This window comes from Lethenteron reissneri, chromosome 20, assembly GCF_015708825.2.
Source record: "Lethenteron reissneri isolate LAM-NWPU_2019-01 chromosome 20, ASM1570882v1, whole genome shotgun sequence".
Taxonomy (NCBI): domain Eukaryota; kingdom Metazoa; phylum Chordata; class Hyperoartia; order Petromyzontiformes; family Petromyzontidae; genus Lethenteron; species Lethenteron reissneri.
Genome location: NC_083798.1, coordinates 9,764,624 through 9,784,243, shown reverse-complemented (window position 1 = coordinate 9,784,243; position 19,620 = coordinate 9,764,624). Strand labels below are relative to the sequence as shown.

The window sequence follows — 19,620 nt, the reverse complement described above, 5'->3', positions numbered from 1 at the left end:
GCTACCGGTAACAACGGTGCTGCTACGTGCAGCGGTGACACTGTATAGCTATCGTGCTTGATGTGAGACAGATTGGCGTACACTTTAGGCGTGCCAGCCACCACGTTTATGGAACAGTAGAGTCAGACGCCTGATGCATAATTCATCTTGCTGCATTTTAAATGTTTGATTGAGGAAAGTAATTCAATCACAACTTGGCTGAGTGAAAAAAAAATAATTCTCGAGACTTGTCGTCGCTTTTCCTGCTAATCGACTCCGATGGCCTGAGAGGTAGATTTTAGCGAATGCTCTTTTTTGCCCTGTAATTAATTCCCAGCACTGCACTTCCTCTGTACATTCTTAATGTGTATGAATGAACTTATGTACACGGGAGTGCTCTGGCTTTCCGAACGCGCAAACCACCGTGCGATGGGGTGGAGCGGGGTGGGGGCGAGGTCTGTCATCATCCCCAGTGCCGACCCAGGACCTCTGCTCACGCGAGAGAGTCAATCTCAAAATGAAACTCAATTTCCTCTGTCGTCTAATATTCGTAATAAGTGCTCAAGGCTCAAACAGCCACACGTGGTTGGGGTTGATGTGTACGACCGCCAGGCTAGCGATTGTGCCACGCGGTCCAAATTGTACAACTCTGTCCACACCTGGGACCACGCATGCTGATGAGCAGACAAGCACACGCGGCACATTCACACGTGCACAGACAGCAGCGGGCGTTTGCTCCCGCCGATCTGGTGAGCCGGGACGCCAAACGCTCATGCAACCACTGGCCACGGATCTGGTTTTCTAGCAACATCCCGAACGTGCGGCACATTGCGACATCGCTCTCAGCACCGATGGGTGAGAAGCTGGTGCTTCCTGTGACGAGGAGACAGTCACACAGGCTAAGTCTGGGAGTCCCACAGGTTGCGTCGTCAGTTGCCCTTGGCTTCACTATGCTCGGTGCACTCACCGCTCTCCCAATTCCTCAAAAGCGAATGACCTGCCCACCCACTCTGACCCCTAATCCTAAATTCCACCTCTTCACGAAGTCGACTTTGCACTGCCTGCGCACACGACACGACATATACATCAGCGTTCGGCTTTGGTGTAATTTTCGTTTTTCCTCCCCACGCAGATCATCAAAGACCAAAAGCTGTTTGGGATCGTGGGCGGCATGCTGCTCATTGACCTGGTCATCCTCATCTCCTGGCAAGTGCTGGACCCCCTGAAGCGCATTGTGAATGACTACCCCAGGGAGGTGGGTTTGGCCTGCGTCGTGTGAGATGTATGTATACACGTTGAGCTTTCACACCGTACGCAGCCAACCGCGCTAATCGGATCGACTCGGTCTATGCAGAGCACGGTGCAGACTGCACTGTGTGATGAGAATAATAAGTGGTGGTGGTGGGACATAGAACAAGGGAGCTGCTACGGTGGTGTCACGGTTAGCACACTGGACCTGCAAGCCAGAGGTCGCTGGTTCGATTCCATCTTCCAGCGTGCCAGTTGATCCAATGGGGCGAGTTTATTAAATCCCCCCCCCCCCTCTACCGCCTTTGTCCACCCAGCGGCAGTATGAATGGATGCATCACAGGGAAGTCGATCGACAGCGCGCCATAGTAGCCGGATGTTAACTACCTCGCCTGGTTTTCAGGAGATCGTGGTTTCAATCCCTATCCCGACCCCTGTATATCTCGAGTTTGCATGTCCTCCCCGTGGTCGCGTAGATTTTTCTCCGGCTCCTCCTGTTTTTCCCTCCTCATTTAGAATCAACGTGCGTTTGGAGTATGTGGCTGCTTTAAATGTCCCCACAATAAGCCACTTAGTTGAGCTATTACTCGTGGTCAGGTCATTTCTGAAAGATAACTGCATAGCTCAGTGGACCTTACCTGGTAGAACAAAAATAGCTAGGCATGGCGTGGCGGGGTCAAGTGTGGGTATGCGCTCACCTTATTCAACACGCATGGAAGAATAGACCAAATACCACCTCGAGTTCGCTCCAAAGGGAAGGCCATTCTGCCAGCGGCGGCGTGAGCCAGCAAGTGCGGGGTTGCACCTTTACCTTCTCTTTCATCTCGAATACTGCTTCCCAAACGCCGCTTCTCGCGACCCACCGTACTGCCAACGCTGCTCAGAGTTTCGTCCATTTTACCTTACCCTTCAAATGCAAATTAAGCCACTGCACACTGCACGCGCCTGATGATTGGTAAACACGTGCGCTGTCGGCAATTTTTTTTTCTGGCGGAGCACGAGCGGCCGCTTGGGGGTGGAGGGGGGAGGCATAAACATGGAGTGTGTTCGACTGTGAAACCGTAGATTAGAGAAGGAGTTTGCTGACAGTTTGATAGCGGTGAGCTCGGGGTTCATTGTCAGTCGGAGTGCCACCTCTCCTGACGAAACAACCCAATCTCTGCGCGGCAGCGAAGCCCTGTTCTGTAATTCTCTCTCTCTCTCTCGCGGCGGCTGCGTCGTCGTTGTCGAAAGACGCCGGCGGGCTCGTAACGGTGCAAAGCGCTCCGGCTGGTGTGGGGGAGCAAAAGGGTCAAGGCGAGCATGCACTGGGGGACGGCAGCCAGAGGCTCGCAGGTGGCCGCGCGTCGGCAGCCTCGCGGCAGCAGCAGACGCAGCAGCAGACACAGCAACAGCAGACACAGCAACAGCAGACACAGCAGCAGCAGACACAGCAGCAGCAAACACAGCAGCAGCAGACACAGCAACAGCAGACACAGCAGCAGGCACAGCAAACACAGCAACAGCAGACACAGCAGCAGCAAACAAAGCAACAGCAGCAAACACAGCAGCAGACAGCAATAGCAAACGCAGCAACAGCAGACGCAGCAACAGCAGACGCAGCAGCAGACACAGCAAACGCAGCAACAGCAGACGCAGCAGCAGCAAACATAGCAGCAGCAGACGCAGCAACAGACGCAGCAGACAGCAGCAGCAGTAGACGCAGCAACAGACACAGCAGCAGCAAACGCGGGTTCGGTAAATGAATTCCGAGCCGAGATGTAGTCCTGGTCGCTCTGTGTCCACGCAGCGACACGCGTGTCCTCTTCCTCCTCCTGCTCCTTGTTGACAGGGTTGGAGTCGAGCAGGTAACACGATGCCGTTTGACGTGCGGTGGCCGTCAAGTTCAACGGAGGTGAAGTGATGGGGGCAAAAATCAATTGCGGCACAGGTGCTAAATGATTGTAATCGGCCTGTAATGTGCTGCTGAATAATGGAGGATGATTAATTTTGCATGGGTCGCTAATTGTGCCCATGAGGAACGGCAAACACAGCTGACCCCGCGACACCGTGACACGCAGGATTATAAAATCAATGCTCATTAATGGGCCTAGGCACGGTTGACCCCGGCGCTATTTATAGCTCAGTTTTGCGCTCTTTAACGCTCCCAGAATGTTAATTCGGCAGCACTGTGGGGTGCGAATGCGTGTGCGCGCACGCGTCCGCACGCGCGCGCAGCCTCGCCGACCTCGCCGTCTCGTGCCCGCGGCAGTGACGCGGGGTCCTCGTTCGCGGTGGTCGCCCACGCCGGTTGCTCGGACCCCGCGCCCGTCATCAGCCAGCGCCGGGAGGCTTTCCCCGCGTGCTCGGCGGCAGGCACTGGGGCCGCGTGCGGACGTTGGCGCACTCCCAGCGTGAAGCAGCCGCGACGGGCCTCCATTTCATTGATGAACAGCGAAGCGAGCTTCACGCATTTCATTTGGACGTCGTCGGCAATTGTTCTCTGCACGACGTGGCGATATGTGAATGACCTCGTCTGGTATACAGGAGGTTGTGTATAGTTGGAGTTTGCATCTTGTCCCTGTGATTGCGTGGATTTTTCGCCAGGTCCTCCGGTGTTTCCCGTCACATTTTAGAATCAATGCACGTTTACAGTATTTGGCTGCTATAAAGTTGTACATAAGCCACTTCGTTGAGCAATTATATGCGGCCAGGTTGTCTGTAAAAAAGATCTATATAGCTCAGTGGGACTTATCTGGTAATATAAAAAATACAGGTAGTTTAATAGTTTAGTTTACTAGTAATTTAAAGTGGCAAGCGCACGGTTGTATATCGCTCGCGAGGCATTCTCTGAATGGGCCCGATCTTGCTTTGAGCCTGACTCGTACTCGGATGGGGGACTGCTTGGGAATAACGAGAGATGTGGACTTGGGATGCGACTTGGCCAGGAAGTGGCCGTGCAGCAGTGGATTCCTTCATCTATCCAAGTTTATTTGCTTTTACCTCACATGCTTGGGGTCTCTTGAAAGGTGCATTGGCTTCGTCCAATGTACCAAACGCCAAACATCCCAATGCAGTGAGGCAATGCTTTTATTTTATTAGCTATAGATCTCTTTTTCAGAAGCGACCTCGCCACAAATGATTGCTCAACGAAGTGGCTTATTATCTTGCAATTTAGAGCAGCCAAATGCTCTAAACGCATGTTTCTAAATGTGGAAGGAAAACCCAGAGGACATGCAAACATTCAAACTCCAAATATACAGGCATCAGGGTCGGGATCGAACCCACAACCTCCTGTAATGTAGGCGAGGTAGTTAACATCTCTCCACAGTGGAGAGATGTTATCCTGCACTCTCATTATCTGCCATGGTCTATTCACTGCTGGATGAAGGCCTCCCCAAGCCGCCACCAGCTATGGTGATTCTGCAATGTAATGCAAGTACCTAGCACCTGCATACGAGTCGGTTTTATCGCTCCACTTCCTTCATCAGCATTCCCATTGAGTTACGTTTGACATCATTCTATCTGGGATGTCGGTGGGAATCGCGACAGGGATTGCTGCAAAAGCGGTGCGATGCGGTATAGGGGGGCGACGTTGTCTGGAATGCCTCGTGTGTGCGAAGGGCTCACAGTTCCCGAAATGTCTGGGACGAGTGCCTCTGATCGGTCCCACGGTGGGTGCCGGAACGTCACTCTGCCTGCAAGGGTAAAGATTGCGCAATGAAATTGATTCATTTCTCGTTGACTGCGTCCATGCTGCCACCTCGGAGAGGGGGAAAGAGCCATCAGTCTTGATCTAGATAACAGTAATGATGGCAGCGGGCGGTCGAGCGCTGAGCGTGGAGGGGGCTGCGAACCCGGAACCGCATCCAGGAGGCGATGTGCCGACCACCCGGCTGTTTGTCGCCTTCGCCGCGTCAGTGCTCTTCGATGCTCATGCCGGCGCTCGAATGAAATCAGATTATTTTTCTTATTCTCGTTTTTTTCCTTCCAAACTCGTTCCGCTTTCACGAAGACGCATCGGACGCCCTGTAAACATCGTCGAGACGAATGGAATTCATTTGCAGGCTCGCCGAGAACGGAGGAAGCGCCTCAATTATGGCGTCATTACGGTGCCTTGGAGTGCCCGGCACGCGGGGATTGCAGGGCCGTGGGGCAAGTTTTAAAGCCGCTTGACCTCCCAGATAGCAGAACACTGCCCCGTGTCGTCACCTCAAACGCGTTGGGATTTTTAGAACGTCAAATATGAACGTCACACTCACAACCGTGGCATTCCGATGGACAAATCCCGTTCACGTGAGAGCGGTCGCTGTGTTTGTGCCGTCTCAGAAGGGGCACTCGGCAGGACAAAGCTGCGGCGCCGCAGCCGCTTCTGTAAAACGGCTCCCGCGGCACGGGACGGCTATAGAATGTCAATCGCCGCACGCCACGCAAAGAGAATGACCGACTTGGTGCCCCGCGCGCAATCGGACGCGGCGGGCATGAGCGATGCGCGTCGTGCCCTGGAGACGCGAGCGCCTCGCGGTGTTAACCGGCAGCGGTCGTGGGGAGGGGATGAGAGCGAACGCGTTGCTGCAACCGAGACGAGCCCCCCCCCCCCCCACTGATCCCCTCCCCGTCACGTCGCCTCACAGGCACGCGCCTTGGCTCAACACCGCCCTTTGGCAGCCGAGTCCAAACAGCACGCGCGTGGCCACGGTCTGAAATCTCCCCTCCCCCTCCCAAAAAATACAATACAAAATAAAATTACGACTGTTTATTCCTATTAACGTTTTAATGTGAACAATATTCACAAGACTGTACTGACAAATCGCTGTTTTATTAGGTTGTATAAATTTTATCCCCCATCTAACATGGATCGTGCTCGGGCTGGAATGACTCACTCGACACCCCCCCCCCCCCCACTACGATTGAACTTGCGAGCCAATTGACGCAACCGCATGGGGAAAGCGGGTGGAGTCGGACAGAGTCGAATCTTTTTTGCTCCGGTGTCCCAGGCCATGGATACCGAAACTGGGCCCCACGCGCCCCGTGTTCCACGCGCCCCGTGTCCCACGCGCCCCGTGTCCCACGCGCCCCGTGTGCCAGATTCCGTGCGCACTGTCGGGAGTTGTCGCTGGCGCCAGGCCCGTCACGCCAGGATCTGTGTGGGACCAAGCCTCGGCGCTGTCGTACCACGCGCGTGTGTGTGTATGGGCGTGTGTCTGTGTGTATGGGCGCGAATGTGTGTGCGCGTGTGTGTGTATGGGCGTGTGTCTGTGTGTATGGGCGCGAATGTGTGTGCGCGTGTGTGTGCACGTGCGTGTGCGCGTGTGTGTGTGTATGTATGGGCGTGTGTGTGTGCACTGCTGTGGTCGTGGGGAGCGGTAGTGTAGCGATTACCGCTACGCTGCGCTACGAACCGGACGACCCGAGTTCGATTCCCACTCACGGCCAACACCAGTGACGATTATCTGAACCGGTCCTGGACCTCCCCTAGGTCGACTCAGCCTCAAATGAGTAAATGAGTGTAATCATCGCCACTGGTGACACTAAGGCGGTCGGTCGTGGTGCTGGCCACCCACCCCGTCGTGTGCCGATCCGGCCTTCATAGGTGTTCTCTGACAGCACTTGACCCAACAGTTTGTTAAGGCTGTACGGTGGATCTTTGTCTTTGCACCGATGCAATGAGCGAGAGAGAGTGGTGGTGGTGGTGGTGGCGGAGCCGCGTCTGTAGCCGCCACCTTAACGCTGTCGCCGCACCGAGGCCGCACCACCCCCGGCGCCGCGCGTCCCGTGAGCCACCGCCATCGCCTCGAGCAAGGAGACATTTCTGACAGGGCTGGAATTGATCTGTAATGGAGTTGTTGTTCGGGTCCAGGGTTCACCGCTGATGCAATCCACAGCGCGGCAGGCAGGCCAGACCAACGGTCAGGGCAATGCCTGGTTATTTTTTGCGCTGAATGACCATATTCAAAGGTGGGAGTCGCGGGGGTTTATACGTCGCAATGAGGCTCCACGCCCGTCCTGTGCTGCTGCACCGGATTAAAATGTGTCGCGAGGTACAAAGGTTGGGGGAGCGGGGGGTCGTGAAAGGAGGGGGGGGCGAGATGGTGGGAGTGGGGGGGGGGGGGGGCGCCGTCATTAAAACGCAAACACGGGCCTAGGAGCACACATCGTGCGGCGAACATTTCACAGGGAAATGTTGAAGCGACATGCACATTGTGTACGCACGCACGCACGCAACGGTTTGGGCAGCGTGCAGGCGTCCGGACGGCAGCGGGTGCCGCTCACGGGGACCGCTCGCGTCCATCGCGCACCGCGGCGCGCGCTCGGCTCCTTTCATTTCGCATTTCGACCTTGGGCTTGGCAAATACAGTTTCGATTTACGTCCGAATGCGAGCAGGAAGACCGTCACGATGTAAATAAAGACGAGGGCAGGATTTGAGTGAACGCCACGCATATGCTCGAGGGCAGGCTCCCAGTGGGAGTTGAGGTTGTCTTGGAACGGAAGGTATATTTTACTCTTCTTTCTCTCAAATGCGTGGTGGTAATGTGGGGGGCGTAGGGGGTGGTGGCGGGTTCTTACCTCACGGCGTGTTGTTACCTTAGTTCAATTCTGCTGTGGCTAGGGTTGCCACCTTACATTGCACTGTGACACTTCACAGGAAGAGGAAAATTACATCACCACAATACCAGCAGAGGAGAGAACTGCATGCGAATGTATTTTCTTGAGTGGTGTTCTGTTAATTGTTTTTTTACCCTTCTATCTGGCAACACAACTGACACCTTTTTACAAGGAGTCATGTTTGCATAGACCGCTATACCTGCAATCATAATACAAACAAAAGACATAACTCTGACAATGTGCACGGTCCTTGAAGTTGATTGGTCCACACCCGAGACAGCTTTCCTTAGAGCCTAGTCTCACATGGGTTGGACCAGATGACGCCAAAAGGCGCACAACTCAAGGACAATGCACCATCAGAGTATGATAGCTCGGGGCAAGCATCTACACTATGGGAACCTCATTTGCCAGTAATATGACTGCAGGTATTGCGGTCTATGCAAACATGACTCCTTGTAAAAAGGTGTCAGTTTTGTTGCCAGATAGAAGGGTAAAAAACCAATTATAATATTTTTACTGGCAAATGAGGTTCCCATAGTGTAGATGCTTTCCCCGAGCTCTCATACTCTGATGATGCATTGTCCTTGAGTTGTGCGCCTTTTGGCGTCATCTGGTCCAACCCATGTGAGACTAGGCTCTAAGGAAAGCTGTCTCGGGTGTGGACCAATCAACTTCAAGGACCGTGCACATTGTCAGAGTTATGTCTTTTGTTTGTATTATGACTGCAGGTATTGTGGTCTATGCAAACATGACTCCTTGTAAAAAGGTGTCAGTTTTGTTGCCAGATAAAAAGGTCAAAAATCAATTATCATATTTTTACTGGCAAATGAGGTTCCCATAGTGGTGTTCTGTTGTTGTTATTATCATGCAACTAACAAAAAATGTATTTGAACGTAGTGCGGTACGCCAGCATAAACAAAGCACAATTTTTTCGCAATATATATTACATTTATTTTATTTCCCCCCGATTTTTAACCCCGGGCAGACAATCTTGGGGTGCTGCGTCAACATCGGTTCCCGTGATGTCGAGGCAGTCGTAAGACGATCGTTCTGAGCAGCTGAACACGAAGAAGCGCCACAGTCTGTTGCCGTTTAGCAGCACCCAGCCTGATGGCGACTGGCTCTTCCGTATTTTGACTTCTCGTGCCCTGGACAGATTTAACTCATGCCCCTAGACTTGGTCGGACGGTTATGGAAACCTTGTCCTTAAATAGCATTTGCTTGTTCACAAGAAGATATATATTTTGACCTCATTTATTGTTGCCATTACAATAACCCTAAACCTAACCCGAACGATCCCAATGCTTGACTTGCCGTACTATCCATCGGTGGTTCAAGACGACAACGATCATGCTGATGCTCCAGTCCCACCTCAGGCTCGCAACGCAAGAAAGCTGCTGCTGCTGCTGCTCCAGGCACTCGCCCTCCTGATCGGCCAAATCAACGGTCAATATTGACATTTTCTTTTGCAATTCTCAGGAGACTGAGTAAACATTCGAATCGCGTCAAACTCGGCTACAGGGTCAGTTAAAGACTGATAAATAAACAGATTTGCTGGTTCAAATTTAGATTTCAGACTGTTTTATCAGGACCGGTGTGTTATGCAGCACTGGTGTACCGCCAATTGGCCTATATTTTTTTGTACGTCCTAGGGGAGACTTAGATTTCAAAATCAAACAGCTTCCTCAAAAAGAGGACATTCTGGGAAAACCAGAACCCTTCAGTGAGTGGTTCAATTCCAGCAGTACTCGCAGGAGAAGGGACGTCGTAAGCAGCCTTGCTCTCCGCCTCTCCCTCCACCGCATTTGGAAGCAGAGCTAATGCGTCTGACTAACGACCCAGGAGGGGTTTAGGCCTTTGCAGCTGGTCGGCAATAAAGTCAGCGCTCACCCCCGCCACCCCCACCAGGCCGTCGGAGGGAGACGGCGGTGCGTGGTGCGTGTAGCAAGCGCAGTAAATCTCACGGCTTTTGTGATTCAAGTGCAAAATGAACCCATTAATCTGCAACACACGCTCCCCGGCTGCGCCCGCTCCTCTGAAATATGCGAGCTGTTAGGATAGTGTGATGTGACGGTGCTGGCTCTGAGCTAATGAAGTCCACATTTTTCTGCCCTTCGGCATAACAGAGGACACGTTTCTAATATCGGGCTACGTGTAACACATTATATGTATATGGTTTATTCTGTGACAGGTTTTTTTTTTCTAAAAGGTCTCATGTCTTTCGAAATGCGGTAATAACGTGTTTTAAAAGCAGCATTTTAAACAAACCAAAACAGTTAAACAATGACGTACACATATTATTCTGTGTTTGTTTTATTTTATGGATGACATTCTCATGAAGAGTGACATTTTGGAAAACGTAATTCCATCACCACCACGATTCCACAGGTGGTCACGTGATGGTGTGGCTGCTGCGACGGTATCGCTACCCATCCTTTAGCTGAGCACTTCCCTTCCCGCCATTAAAATTGCTTCCCAAAGTCCCCTTTCCCCCAGTAATTTAGTAAATCATTATAATTATACACCACTGTCAATCCGCTTCGACACAAAAGCCGTGCCAATCACGGGGGTTGTTTGACCATACCTCACCACGCTGGTCATTGCAGGTTGGTGAAGCTGTGGGGTGTGAGCAGTTAATTTATCACTGGCCACTGATGTTAGCCGTGGCTGAGGAATCGAACAGAGGTCGCCGCGGTTTTGTAGCAACGCAACGCGCTAACTGCTGCGGCAGCGCTCTACTCCCTGCCCAGGAAATTGCACGGCCCCTCTTCCCTATCAACTGTGGTGCATCCACACGCTGCCGCCGCGCAGCAGCGCCCTACCTGCGGGGTTTACTTTCATGACTGTCGCTTATTTTAGATGCATTCTCTCTGCGATTGTGAATTCATCCAAGTGCGGTTGCGCCCGTCACGGCTCAAGGTCATCGCTCTGCTCGCACAAACACATCCGCCGCCTCCTCCTCCGCCGCCTCCTCCTCCGCCGCTATCTCCCGCACAGATCCCATCCCCCTGCCCCCCCCCGCCCCCCCTGGCGCCTGTTCCCGAGCGCCGCGTCGCCCCCCGTGGCCGCTGCTGCCCTCGCCACCCTCGGCCATCGCTCCGCGCTCGACACAGCTGCTTCCGAATGTCAGAATATCGACACCGCGGAGGTCATCTCATCACCATCGTCATCATCTGATCACCACCATCATCTGATCACCACCATCATCTCATCACCACCATCATCTCATCACCACCATCATCTCATCACCACCATCATCTCATCACCACCATCATCTCATCACCACCATCATCTCATCACCATCATCATCTCATCACCACCATAATCGCATCACCACCATCTCATCACCATCATCATCTCATCACCACCATCATCATCTTATCACCACCATCATCATCTCATCACCACCATCATCATCATCTCATCACCACCATCATCATCTCATCACCACCATCATCATCTCATCACCACCATCATCATCTCATCACCACCATCATCTCATCGTCGCCGATCTTTCCCGACGTTGCCTGTGGCGCCGCTCTCGACCTTGACGCCGTTAGTTTGCGCTCGCCGCGCCCCCCCCCCCCGTCCCCCAGTTCGGTGTTTGATTCGCAAGTAAAAAAAATGTGTCTCGTAAAACCCCTCCTCCATCCGACACGGCCAATCTAATAAAGTTGTCACGTGAAGGGAACGTGCCGATTTGTGACTGCTGCTGCAGCACGCCGCGGAGGTCAATCACATCCAGTCGCCGATGAGCACGGGTGGCTACGTACGGTGTGAAAGAAGTTCAACATACAGTACACACCTTGGTGACTTGCTAGAGAGCGATCCGCACACTGTCAACAATTGGCTCGTCTGACCTTTCCGTGGTAGTTACGGCGAGAAATCTGAAAATTTACCAAATTGTTAGATGTGTGTGGATCGCTCTCTAACTACACTCCGAGTGGTGCTGCTGAAGTAGTGATGCGTGTGTGTTACTGTATGCTGAACTTCTTTCGCACCGTACGTAGCCAACCGCGGCGCTAATCGGAGGTGCGAAAAACACCGTTACGTCTGTTCACGTGACAACTTTGTTAATCGGCTGCGTCGGGTGGAGGAGGGGTGTCCGACAACATATGTTATTCACGCAATCTCGGCCGAAAACATGTATTGTGAAGACAGATTGGTCATGAGAGCCTACGCATTAAAATCCCAGGAAGCGTACTACTAAGTCATACATATCACAATTATAATTCCTTATAGAGGAAACACATACTAATTAACTGATTACTAATCTAGTATAAAATTACACCACCCCCTTTTCCTCCGCCACTGATCTCCGCACCTGATGGGTTCAGCGATGACGTCGTACTGCTGCTGCTGCTCTGTTTAACACCGACACAGGAGGAGGATTTCTCCACCATTCTGGCAAATTTCCCGATGATGCTGGTTGTAATTACCAGCATCATTAACGACAAATTGTAAATGTTGTAGATTTACTCTCCGACACACCGGTGGGCTGAAGTGGTAACTATTTGGCGCTTTGTTTTCGTGACAAATCCCTTACTGATTGGCTCTGTCGGGTGGTGGAGGGGTTCGACACATTCATACTCACGCGATATAACCCAAAAAAACCTTTATTATGAACATCCCTTCCTTGTCACTCGGATGTGTTTTGTTGTTGTTGTTGTTGTTGTTGTTCAGCGTTCAAGCAACGGCACGTGGTGCGAAACGTCGGGCAACAACAACTTGTGGCGCAACACGATAGTAACGCGTCGGGAGGGCCATGCAGCAGAACCAAACACACAACTGGCACAATCGCGAAAATCCCTACGCCGGCGGTGTGTGCTGTGTTTCTTTGCTGTTGATTTGTTTTTGTGATTCAGGTCTCCCTCGAAAAGCAACGACAAAGGTGTAGCCCTCGAAGCGCCCTCGCCCCGTGTGAATATATATTTGTCGACGTCGCGTAATTTGCTCTTCTGACGCTACCGTGTCGCCCCTGCTGCTGCAGCATCCCGAGGGCGGGGAAGACTTCACGATCGTTCCCCAGCTGGAGCACTGCGAGAGCACTCACATGACCATCTGGCTCAGCATCGTCTACGCCTACAAGGGCCTGCTCATGGTCTGTATGGCAAGACCTCTCTTACACTCGTGCGCCTGCGAGCGTGTCTGTGCGAGGCCAGCTCCTGTGTGTGTGGATGTGTCATGGGAGCGGTAGTGTAGCGGTTAGCGCTACGCTGCGCTATGAACCTGGCGACCCGGGTTCGATTCCCGCTCACTGCCAATGACAATTATTTGAACCGGTCCTGGGCCTCCCCTAGGTCAACTAAACCTCAAATGAGTACCTGTTGCGGTGTGTAAACATCGCCACTGGGGAGACAAATGCAGCAACCGGTCGTGGTGCTGACCACCCTACCCCCTCGTGTCCCGTGCCTCGTATCCCGTGCCGGGATTCACAAGTGCTACTCACTAACAGCACTTGCCCCTACAGTTAAGGCCATCTGGGGGATCTTTGTGCCTGTGTGTGTGCCCGCCGTGAGGCCGAGTCGGCTGAGGGTGCGCGTGACCGCGCGTGCCACGTGCTCTCGAGGGAGCACGCCGGGCGCGCGTTCAATAATTTATGGGCGCATTCGGCATCTTAAATGATTTAAGGACGAATACTTTCGTGCATTTCTGATTATGCGACATTTTAATACAGTAGCTAAATTTAATATTTGTTTAAAGTTTGTAGCAATGTATACTCAAGTTGTGATTATTTGGTGTAATTCCATGTGCAAGATTTTTGGTAGTTTGCGACTGTTGAGTGTTAGTCGCTTTGATATTAATGCTGAAATCTTCTGTAAATGGACCCTCCAAATTTTTCCCAAGAGCACTGCGTTCTGCTGTGGCTGATGGCCCATAGGTGCCAGGTTTCCAGGCGATGAAAGCCATAAACAATGGATTGTAAATCAATCTGTGCAGAACTTTGTGCCACTCTGGTTTCCTCACGCATGAAACGAACCACTCACTCATGAAATTGACGGCAACATCCCAAAATGAATCTTGAAATTATTACGAAATTGCCACCCGTTCACTTTGTCAGCATTTATCCTGTGCAATGTGCACCCCTACACTGAGTGATCTGAACGTCGCGAACGAGCGACGGCTGCCCTGCAGTGGCTTTCGGGCACGCGGGCGGTGAAACTGCGTAGGGGCTCACGGCACCAAAAACGAACCCAGGAACCGGGCTAAGACTGGTACGGCTGGGGGCTGCGAATTTGACAGAGGGCCGTGCCACCCCCGCCACCCCACCCCACTGCTTCTCTGCCCGTCCCACGCAGGTGTTCGGCTGCTTCCTGGCATGGGAGACACGGAACGTATCGATCCCGGCGCTCAACGACAGCAAGTACATCGGCATGAGCGTCTACAACGTGGGCATCATGTGCATCATCGGGGCGGCCGTCTCCTTCCTGACGCGCGACCAGCCCAACGTGCAGTACTGCACCGTCGCCCTCGTCACCATCTTCTCCTCCACCATCACCCTCTGCCTCGTTTTCATGCCCAAGGTGAGCGGCGCGGAGGTGGTGCTCGTGGTGGAAGGTAGGGTGTTTGCCGTGTGGATATTATTCGTCATGATAGTTCGCGAATCGGACGCGTTGTTTGATCGAGAACTCGGAGGCACGGATCAAGACCTGTAAGTCAATCGTACGACGGCCTGAACATGTGAGAGCATGGACATATGATAGCATGAACATGGGCGAGTCTGGGCAGGTGAGTATGAACATGTGACAACCTAAACAGGTGATGGCATGAACATGTGAGAGCCTGGACAGGTGAGAGCCAGAACAAGTGAGTATGAACAGGCAAGAGCCTGGAAATGTGATATCATGAACACGTGAGAGCCTGAACAGGTGAGCTTGAACATATGAGAACCTTGAGCTGCTACCGGAATGTGATGGTGCTTGGATGCCGCTGCGTCTGTTCAGTGGGAGAGAGTTCCAGATGGCTGCTGATGCAGCTACGGAGGGTGGTAGTTTGTAGGATCCACGAAGCCAGAGCTCCGGGTGTGTTTTGTTTTTAGCGGAGGAGTCACTTGGCACAGCCTAAGCGATAGAGGGAAAAGACCGGAATGAAAAGAGGCATTATCAACACGAGAAACCATGATTACAGATTCACCAGCAACAATGCCTGATGGCGCTTGGCAGGTAAGCCGATCCAGGGGAGAGATTTTAACATTGAATTTAGGATTCCATTGAGAAGCTCGCTCGGGATTTTCGTTGCTGTCCGAGTGGGGGGTACAGAATGAGTCGTGAGAGACGTTTGGAACCCGAGACCAGGCTGGCAGACTGAGCGAAAAAGAGTGTAATGCGTAGGAGGCTTTCACGACCAATGTTATCCATCATCGAGGGTTTTTGGGGTTAGGTCGCGGAAATATGAATGTGTTGTTAAACCCGCCATCAACCCAAAAAGCCAATTAGGAAGGTTTGCCACGTAAACAACACGTGCCAATTTGTTACTGGTTCAGCACACAGGTGTGTTGGAGAGTGAACCCACTACGACATTTACAATTCGAGTAACGTGACGTTTTACCGGTAATTACAACTCAGCCTCATCAGGCGACAGCCAGAATTGTGGAGAAATCCTCCTCCTGTTTCGGTCTTAACTAGATGTCGTCATTCCGAGAAAACAGCCCCCTCTCACCTCTATCATGAGCTCAAAAGAGGTGGTTCTGAGCAACAGTCGACCGCTCTTGGTGGCGAGACGTGGTGTTGTGTGGATTACGCACACACGACGCCTGTGGACAAAGCAGCAGCTATTCCTGCAGTCTTGGGGCGCCCTCCGGATGAGCCTGGGTGGAGCTTTGGATGCGCGACGACGCGCACTCACAGATTGCCATCGGGCTTGCGGTGCAGAGAGCAGTGCAGAGAAATGTGTCGTACTGGACTTCTATGTTTCCACGTTGATGTCTTCAGCAACTTTCGCTGACCAACAGGCTGAAGTATGGTCAACTAACCCCTAACAACCTCCCCTAGGTCAACTCGGCCTTAAATGAGCACCTTGTGCAGCGTGTAAATATCAAACGCAAAGGCGGCCGAGCGCGGCGCCGGCCACAACGCCCCTGCGTACTCAGCGCCGGCCTCAATAGGCGCTCGCCGACGGCGCTCGCCCCCAAAGATCCGTGCGCACTCACACAGGTCGCCTCCTGGCTCTCTGTCCGCGTGCTCCACCAGCTGATCGCCATGCGCACGAACCCGGACGCGGCGACGCGCAACCGGCGCTTCCGCTTCACGCAGGCGCAGAAGCGCGAGGACACGCGCACGCCGCCCTCCGTGTCCAGCGTCAACCACAGCTCCAGCGGCCGCCTCGAGGGGCTGCAGGCCGAGAACCAGCGCCTGCGCATGTACATCACTCAGGTGACCGGCACTGCGGCACGCGCGCATGGCGCTGGCATTGCTGTGTGTTGTGTGTGCGGTGCCCTGACACCGCCAGCGGTAGTGGGGTGGTTAGCGCTTTGCACTACGAGTTCGATTTCCGCTCATGGCCAAAAACAGTGGCGGATATCTGAACCAGTCAGGCCTCCCCTATGTCAATTCAGCCTCAAATGAGTGCGTGGTGCAGTGTGTAGTAAACATCGCCACTGGGGAGACAAAGGCGGTCGAGAGTGGTTCTAGCCAGCCACACCTTCACGTGCCCTGCCGGCCTTCATAGGTGCTCTCGAACAGCACTTTCCCCAACAGTCTGTTAAGGCTATACGGGGGATCTTTGTTTTTGGTGCCCTGACACACGCACATACACACACAGTGGCGTCCTTGCCGTGCTGTGGTGCCAGTGCTTTGGAGGTAAGGCTTGGTGGATCGTTTACACAAATGTGTATATGCTTGTCAACATTGTGGAGGCAATAGGCAGCTTCTAATAACATAATCTGGCCTCTGGGACTGAGATCGTCCCTGCTGAGATGAGTTGTGTGTTTGGCTCACGTTGGCTGGCATGAACACGCAGGCACCCACCGCATCCTGGCCACCACCTCCCGGCTGCCACCACCTCGCTGGGTCGTGACAAGGTGGTCAGGCGATGACAGTGCCGTCTGTTCTAATAAAACGCCGCATGTGTTGCTTTCATAACGCGAATTGGTTACAACGCAATGAATGTATTAGGGAACGCATTTTTCATATCGCGGATGCGAATTGGATATAACGCGATCGGGCGAGGGGAACTGCGTCGCGGCGCGAGGAGGAGGCATACGCGGTCGTGCGGCTGCCTCGGTGTAGCAGCGTCGCGCGAGGCAGCGGGATGCTGCTGGATGCTTCCAGATGCTTCCCACGCGCCTCACTCTCTGTTCAGCCTGCGTGCGCATCTCGACTGTTATCACAGATTGTGCTTTACCCCACATATGTCATTATAGCGCGATTTTTCCATACGCGGTGATCTTCAGGAACGCGACTACCGCCGCGTTATACTGCATTGTGGATTTCTTGAATGGAGGGGGGAGGAGGGGGGTGGTTTTCTCCAGGTTCTCAGGTTTTGCCCCCCACCCCACACACGAAGCCAAACACTTGTCATGCAAATTGGATTCGGTGAGTCAAACACGGTGATGTGGCACGATCCTCCGGAAAACGTCCGGACGCTCAGTGGGGCTTTACCGGATAAAGAAACGACAGTCAAGGTAACCGGGCACTTTCTTGGTAAGCCAGTCATCCAGTTGAGCTGTCTCGCGCACTCCGTGCAACCGAGAACAGCTGACAGCTGAGCGACGTTGATATGTAGCTCACGTCTGACTGTCCGGGTGAATGCCCAATAGCCCAGTCCAAGCCTCGCCACAAGGAGATAGAGGGCACACGAACCGCATTGCGTGTTTTTCAATTTCAATTTTGCTTCCACTATAACTCTCCACTCCCCGACAGAGCCAATCAAATCAAGTTGTCACGTTGGCAAATATGGCAATTGATTTGGTTTGTCAGTAAAAAAAAGTAAATGTTGAAATGTGAGCAAAATTTGACAGTCTTTCTCCAACGTTTCTCTGGAGATGACAACCAGCATCATCAGGTGTTTACACAATTTCTGCTTTCTTAAGCGTGGGGAAATTTTTGTTGGTACATTTTCCCCCACGATTTGCACAGTTGGCTACATAACGGCGCGAAAAAAGTTCAACGTACTTGCGTACATTTCAAAACAACATCAGCAGGCAAATAAGAGCAGGTGACTTTCTGAAACATCAAGATCGGGAGCTCACCGCGGCCGGTGCTGTCGACGCCTCCACACGTCGCTGTAATTGTGTCTCTTTTGTGAGACCTTGCGGTTGTTGCAGTCAGCGGCCAATTATCTGTGATATAATTGCTGAATGTATGAGGAAAGGAAGGACCATCATCATGCCATTTGTACACAATGTAGAACTATATGCTTGTTGAACAATTGATTATGGTGCATGTTCGTGATCTGCCATTCAATATTTCGTATGTCAGTAAATGGCAGTTGTGTGATAATGAATATACCTTGGGGGAATGGTGGTATAATGGTTGGCACCCTCCACTACGAAATCGGCGATCTGGGTTCAATTCCCAGTCAGTCGCAAGATATATCTTAATCAGTCATGAGCCTCCCCAAGATTGACTCAGCCTTAAATAAGTATCTGGTGCAGTGTGTAAATATCAGCACTGGAGTGACAAAGACGGCCAGCCATCGTACTGACCTCGCATCTCGCATGCAATTCCGACATTCGTAGCTGCTCGCTTAACAGCACTTGTCCCCGTAGTCCGCGTAGGGCTATGCAGGGGTGGGTGGGGGGGTAACTCTTTGTCTCTGTACCACTTCCACAGCTGGACTCTGAGCTCGAGCACATCACCATGGAGATGCAGGAGAGCCCGGAGAAAGCACCGGGCACGTGGGGACACGCAAACTACACGAACGCAGCCGCCGGCTACGGGGTCAGCGCTCAGCGACCTCTGCTGCAGGGTGAGGCCCGCTCTGCCAGGTCCATGCCAGGTTTTTTTTTGTTAAACTAATTTCAAACTTAATTTAGAGCTTTCGTGACTGCAGGAATTACTCTTTGGTTCTTTCGGTAAAGTCCCGTATAAAGATAAAATAATAAATTAAACACTAATTTCAGCCGGAGCTGTCCGGGTCGGCATTCCCGGAAACTATTTCTGCACCCAGACACGCCGCATCGAGGCTACGCCCCTCGCTTCGGCTGCGGCTACTCTCTGCGGTCGTACGCACGTTTGTTTCAATATCTCTTGCAGCGTGCGTAGTAGCCAACCGGGCTCATTGCAGGCGCCGAGGGTAAGGGCGGCGAACTAAACACAGAAACAGTTCTAAAGAATTGAGTTTAAAATTTTGATTTAAAAGTGCATTTACTCCAGTGGCCTCCTGCCGCTAGACCTACTACCCCGGTCGAACAGTCACGGAGAGAAAGGTAGCCGCTGCACGCAGTGTGATGCTGCTGTAAATGCGTTGCACGCGAATCGACGCCCGGGTTTTTCGCCGTAGCAGTAAATAGTTGTCCTCGCCACCTGTGCATCCCAGCTGCAGTTGTTGGCATTGGCGACGGTGGTCAGTGCTAAGGCAGAAACAAGTATTGGCTGTCTAATTTCGCCTCCGCGGTTATTGTTGCGTCTCATTTTGCCGGCTGACGTGCGCCGGGATTCACTGAGTGCTCACCGATGTTTTGCGCATTGAACTTCGTAAAATCACAACGCAGCTTGTGTAGCGATTGTGAGAAAATGTTTTCAGCTTTGCGAACAGTAGAAGAAACAGTAGAAACGTGACACATTTTTTACTGTTTGGCCGTGTCGGGTGGTGGAGGGTTACGACACATTTATAAATAACGCGATCTGACTCAAACACCTTTATTA

At 52.5% G+C, this 19,620-nt stretch overlaps 1 protein-coding gene across 1 annotated transcript in view; it reads left to right on the top strand.

Annotated features, from left to right (window-relative positions):
- The window catches only part of LOC133344719 (gamma-aminobutyric acid type B receptor subunit 2-like), a 50,422-nt gene extending 31,069 nt beyond the window's left edge, over nt 1-19,353 (top strand). The window contains exons 14-18 of the mRNA XM_061554817.1: nt 1,112-1,234; nt 12,804-12,914; nt 14,113-14,337; nt 16,003-16,185; nt 18,586-19,353. Coding sequence (XP_061410801.1) covers nt 1,112-1,234; nt 12,804-12,914; nt 14,113-14,337; nt 16,003-16,185; nt 18,586-18,771 — 828 coding nt within the window. The 3' untranslated portion in view covers nt 18,772-19,353. The remainder of the gene's footprint in view (nt 1-1,111; nt 1,235-12,803; nt 12,915-14,112; nt 14,338-16,002; nt 16,186-18,585) is intronic.
- Nucleotides 19,354-19,620: the final 267 nt, after the last annotated feature.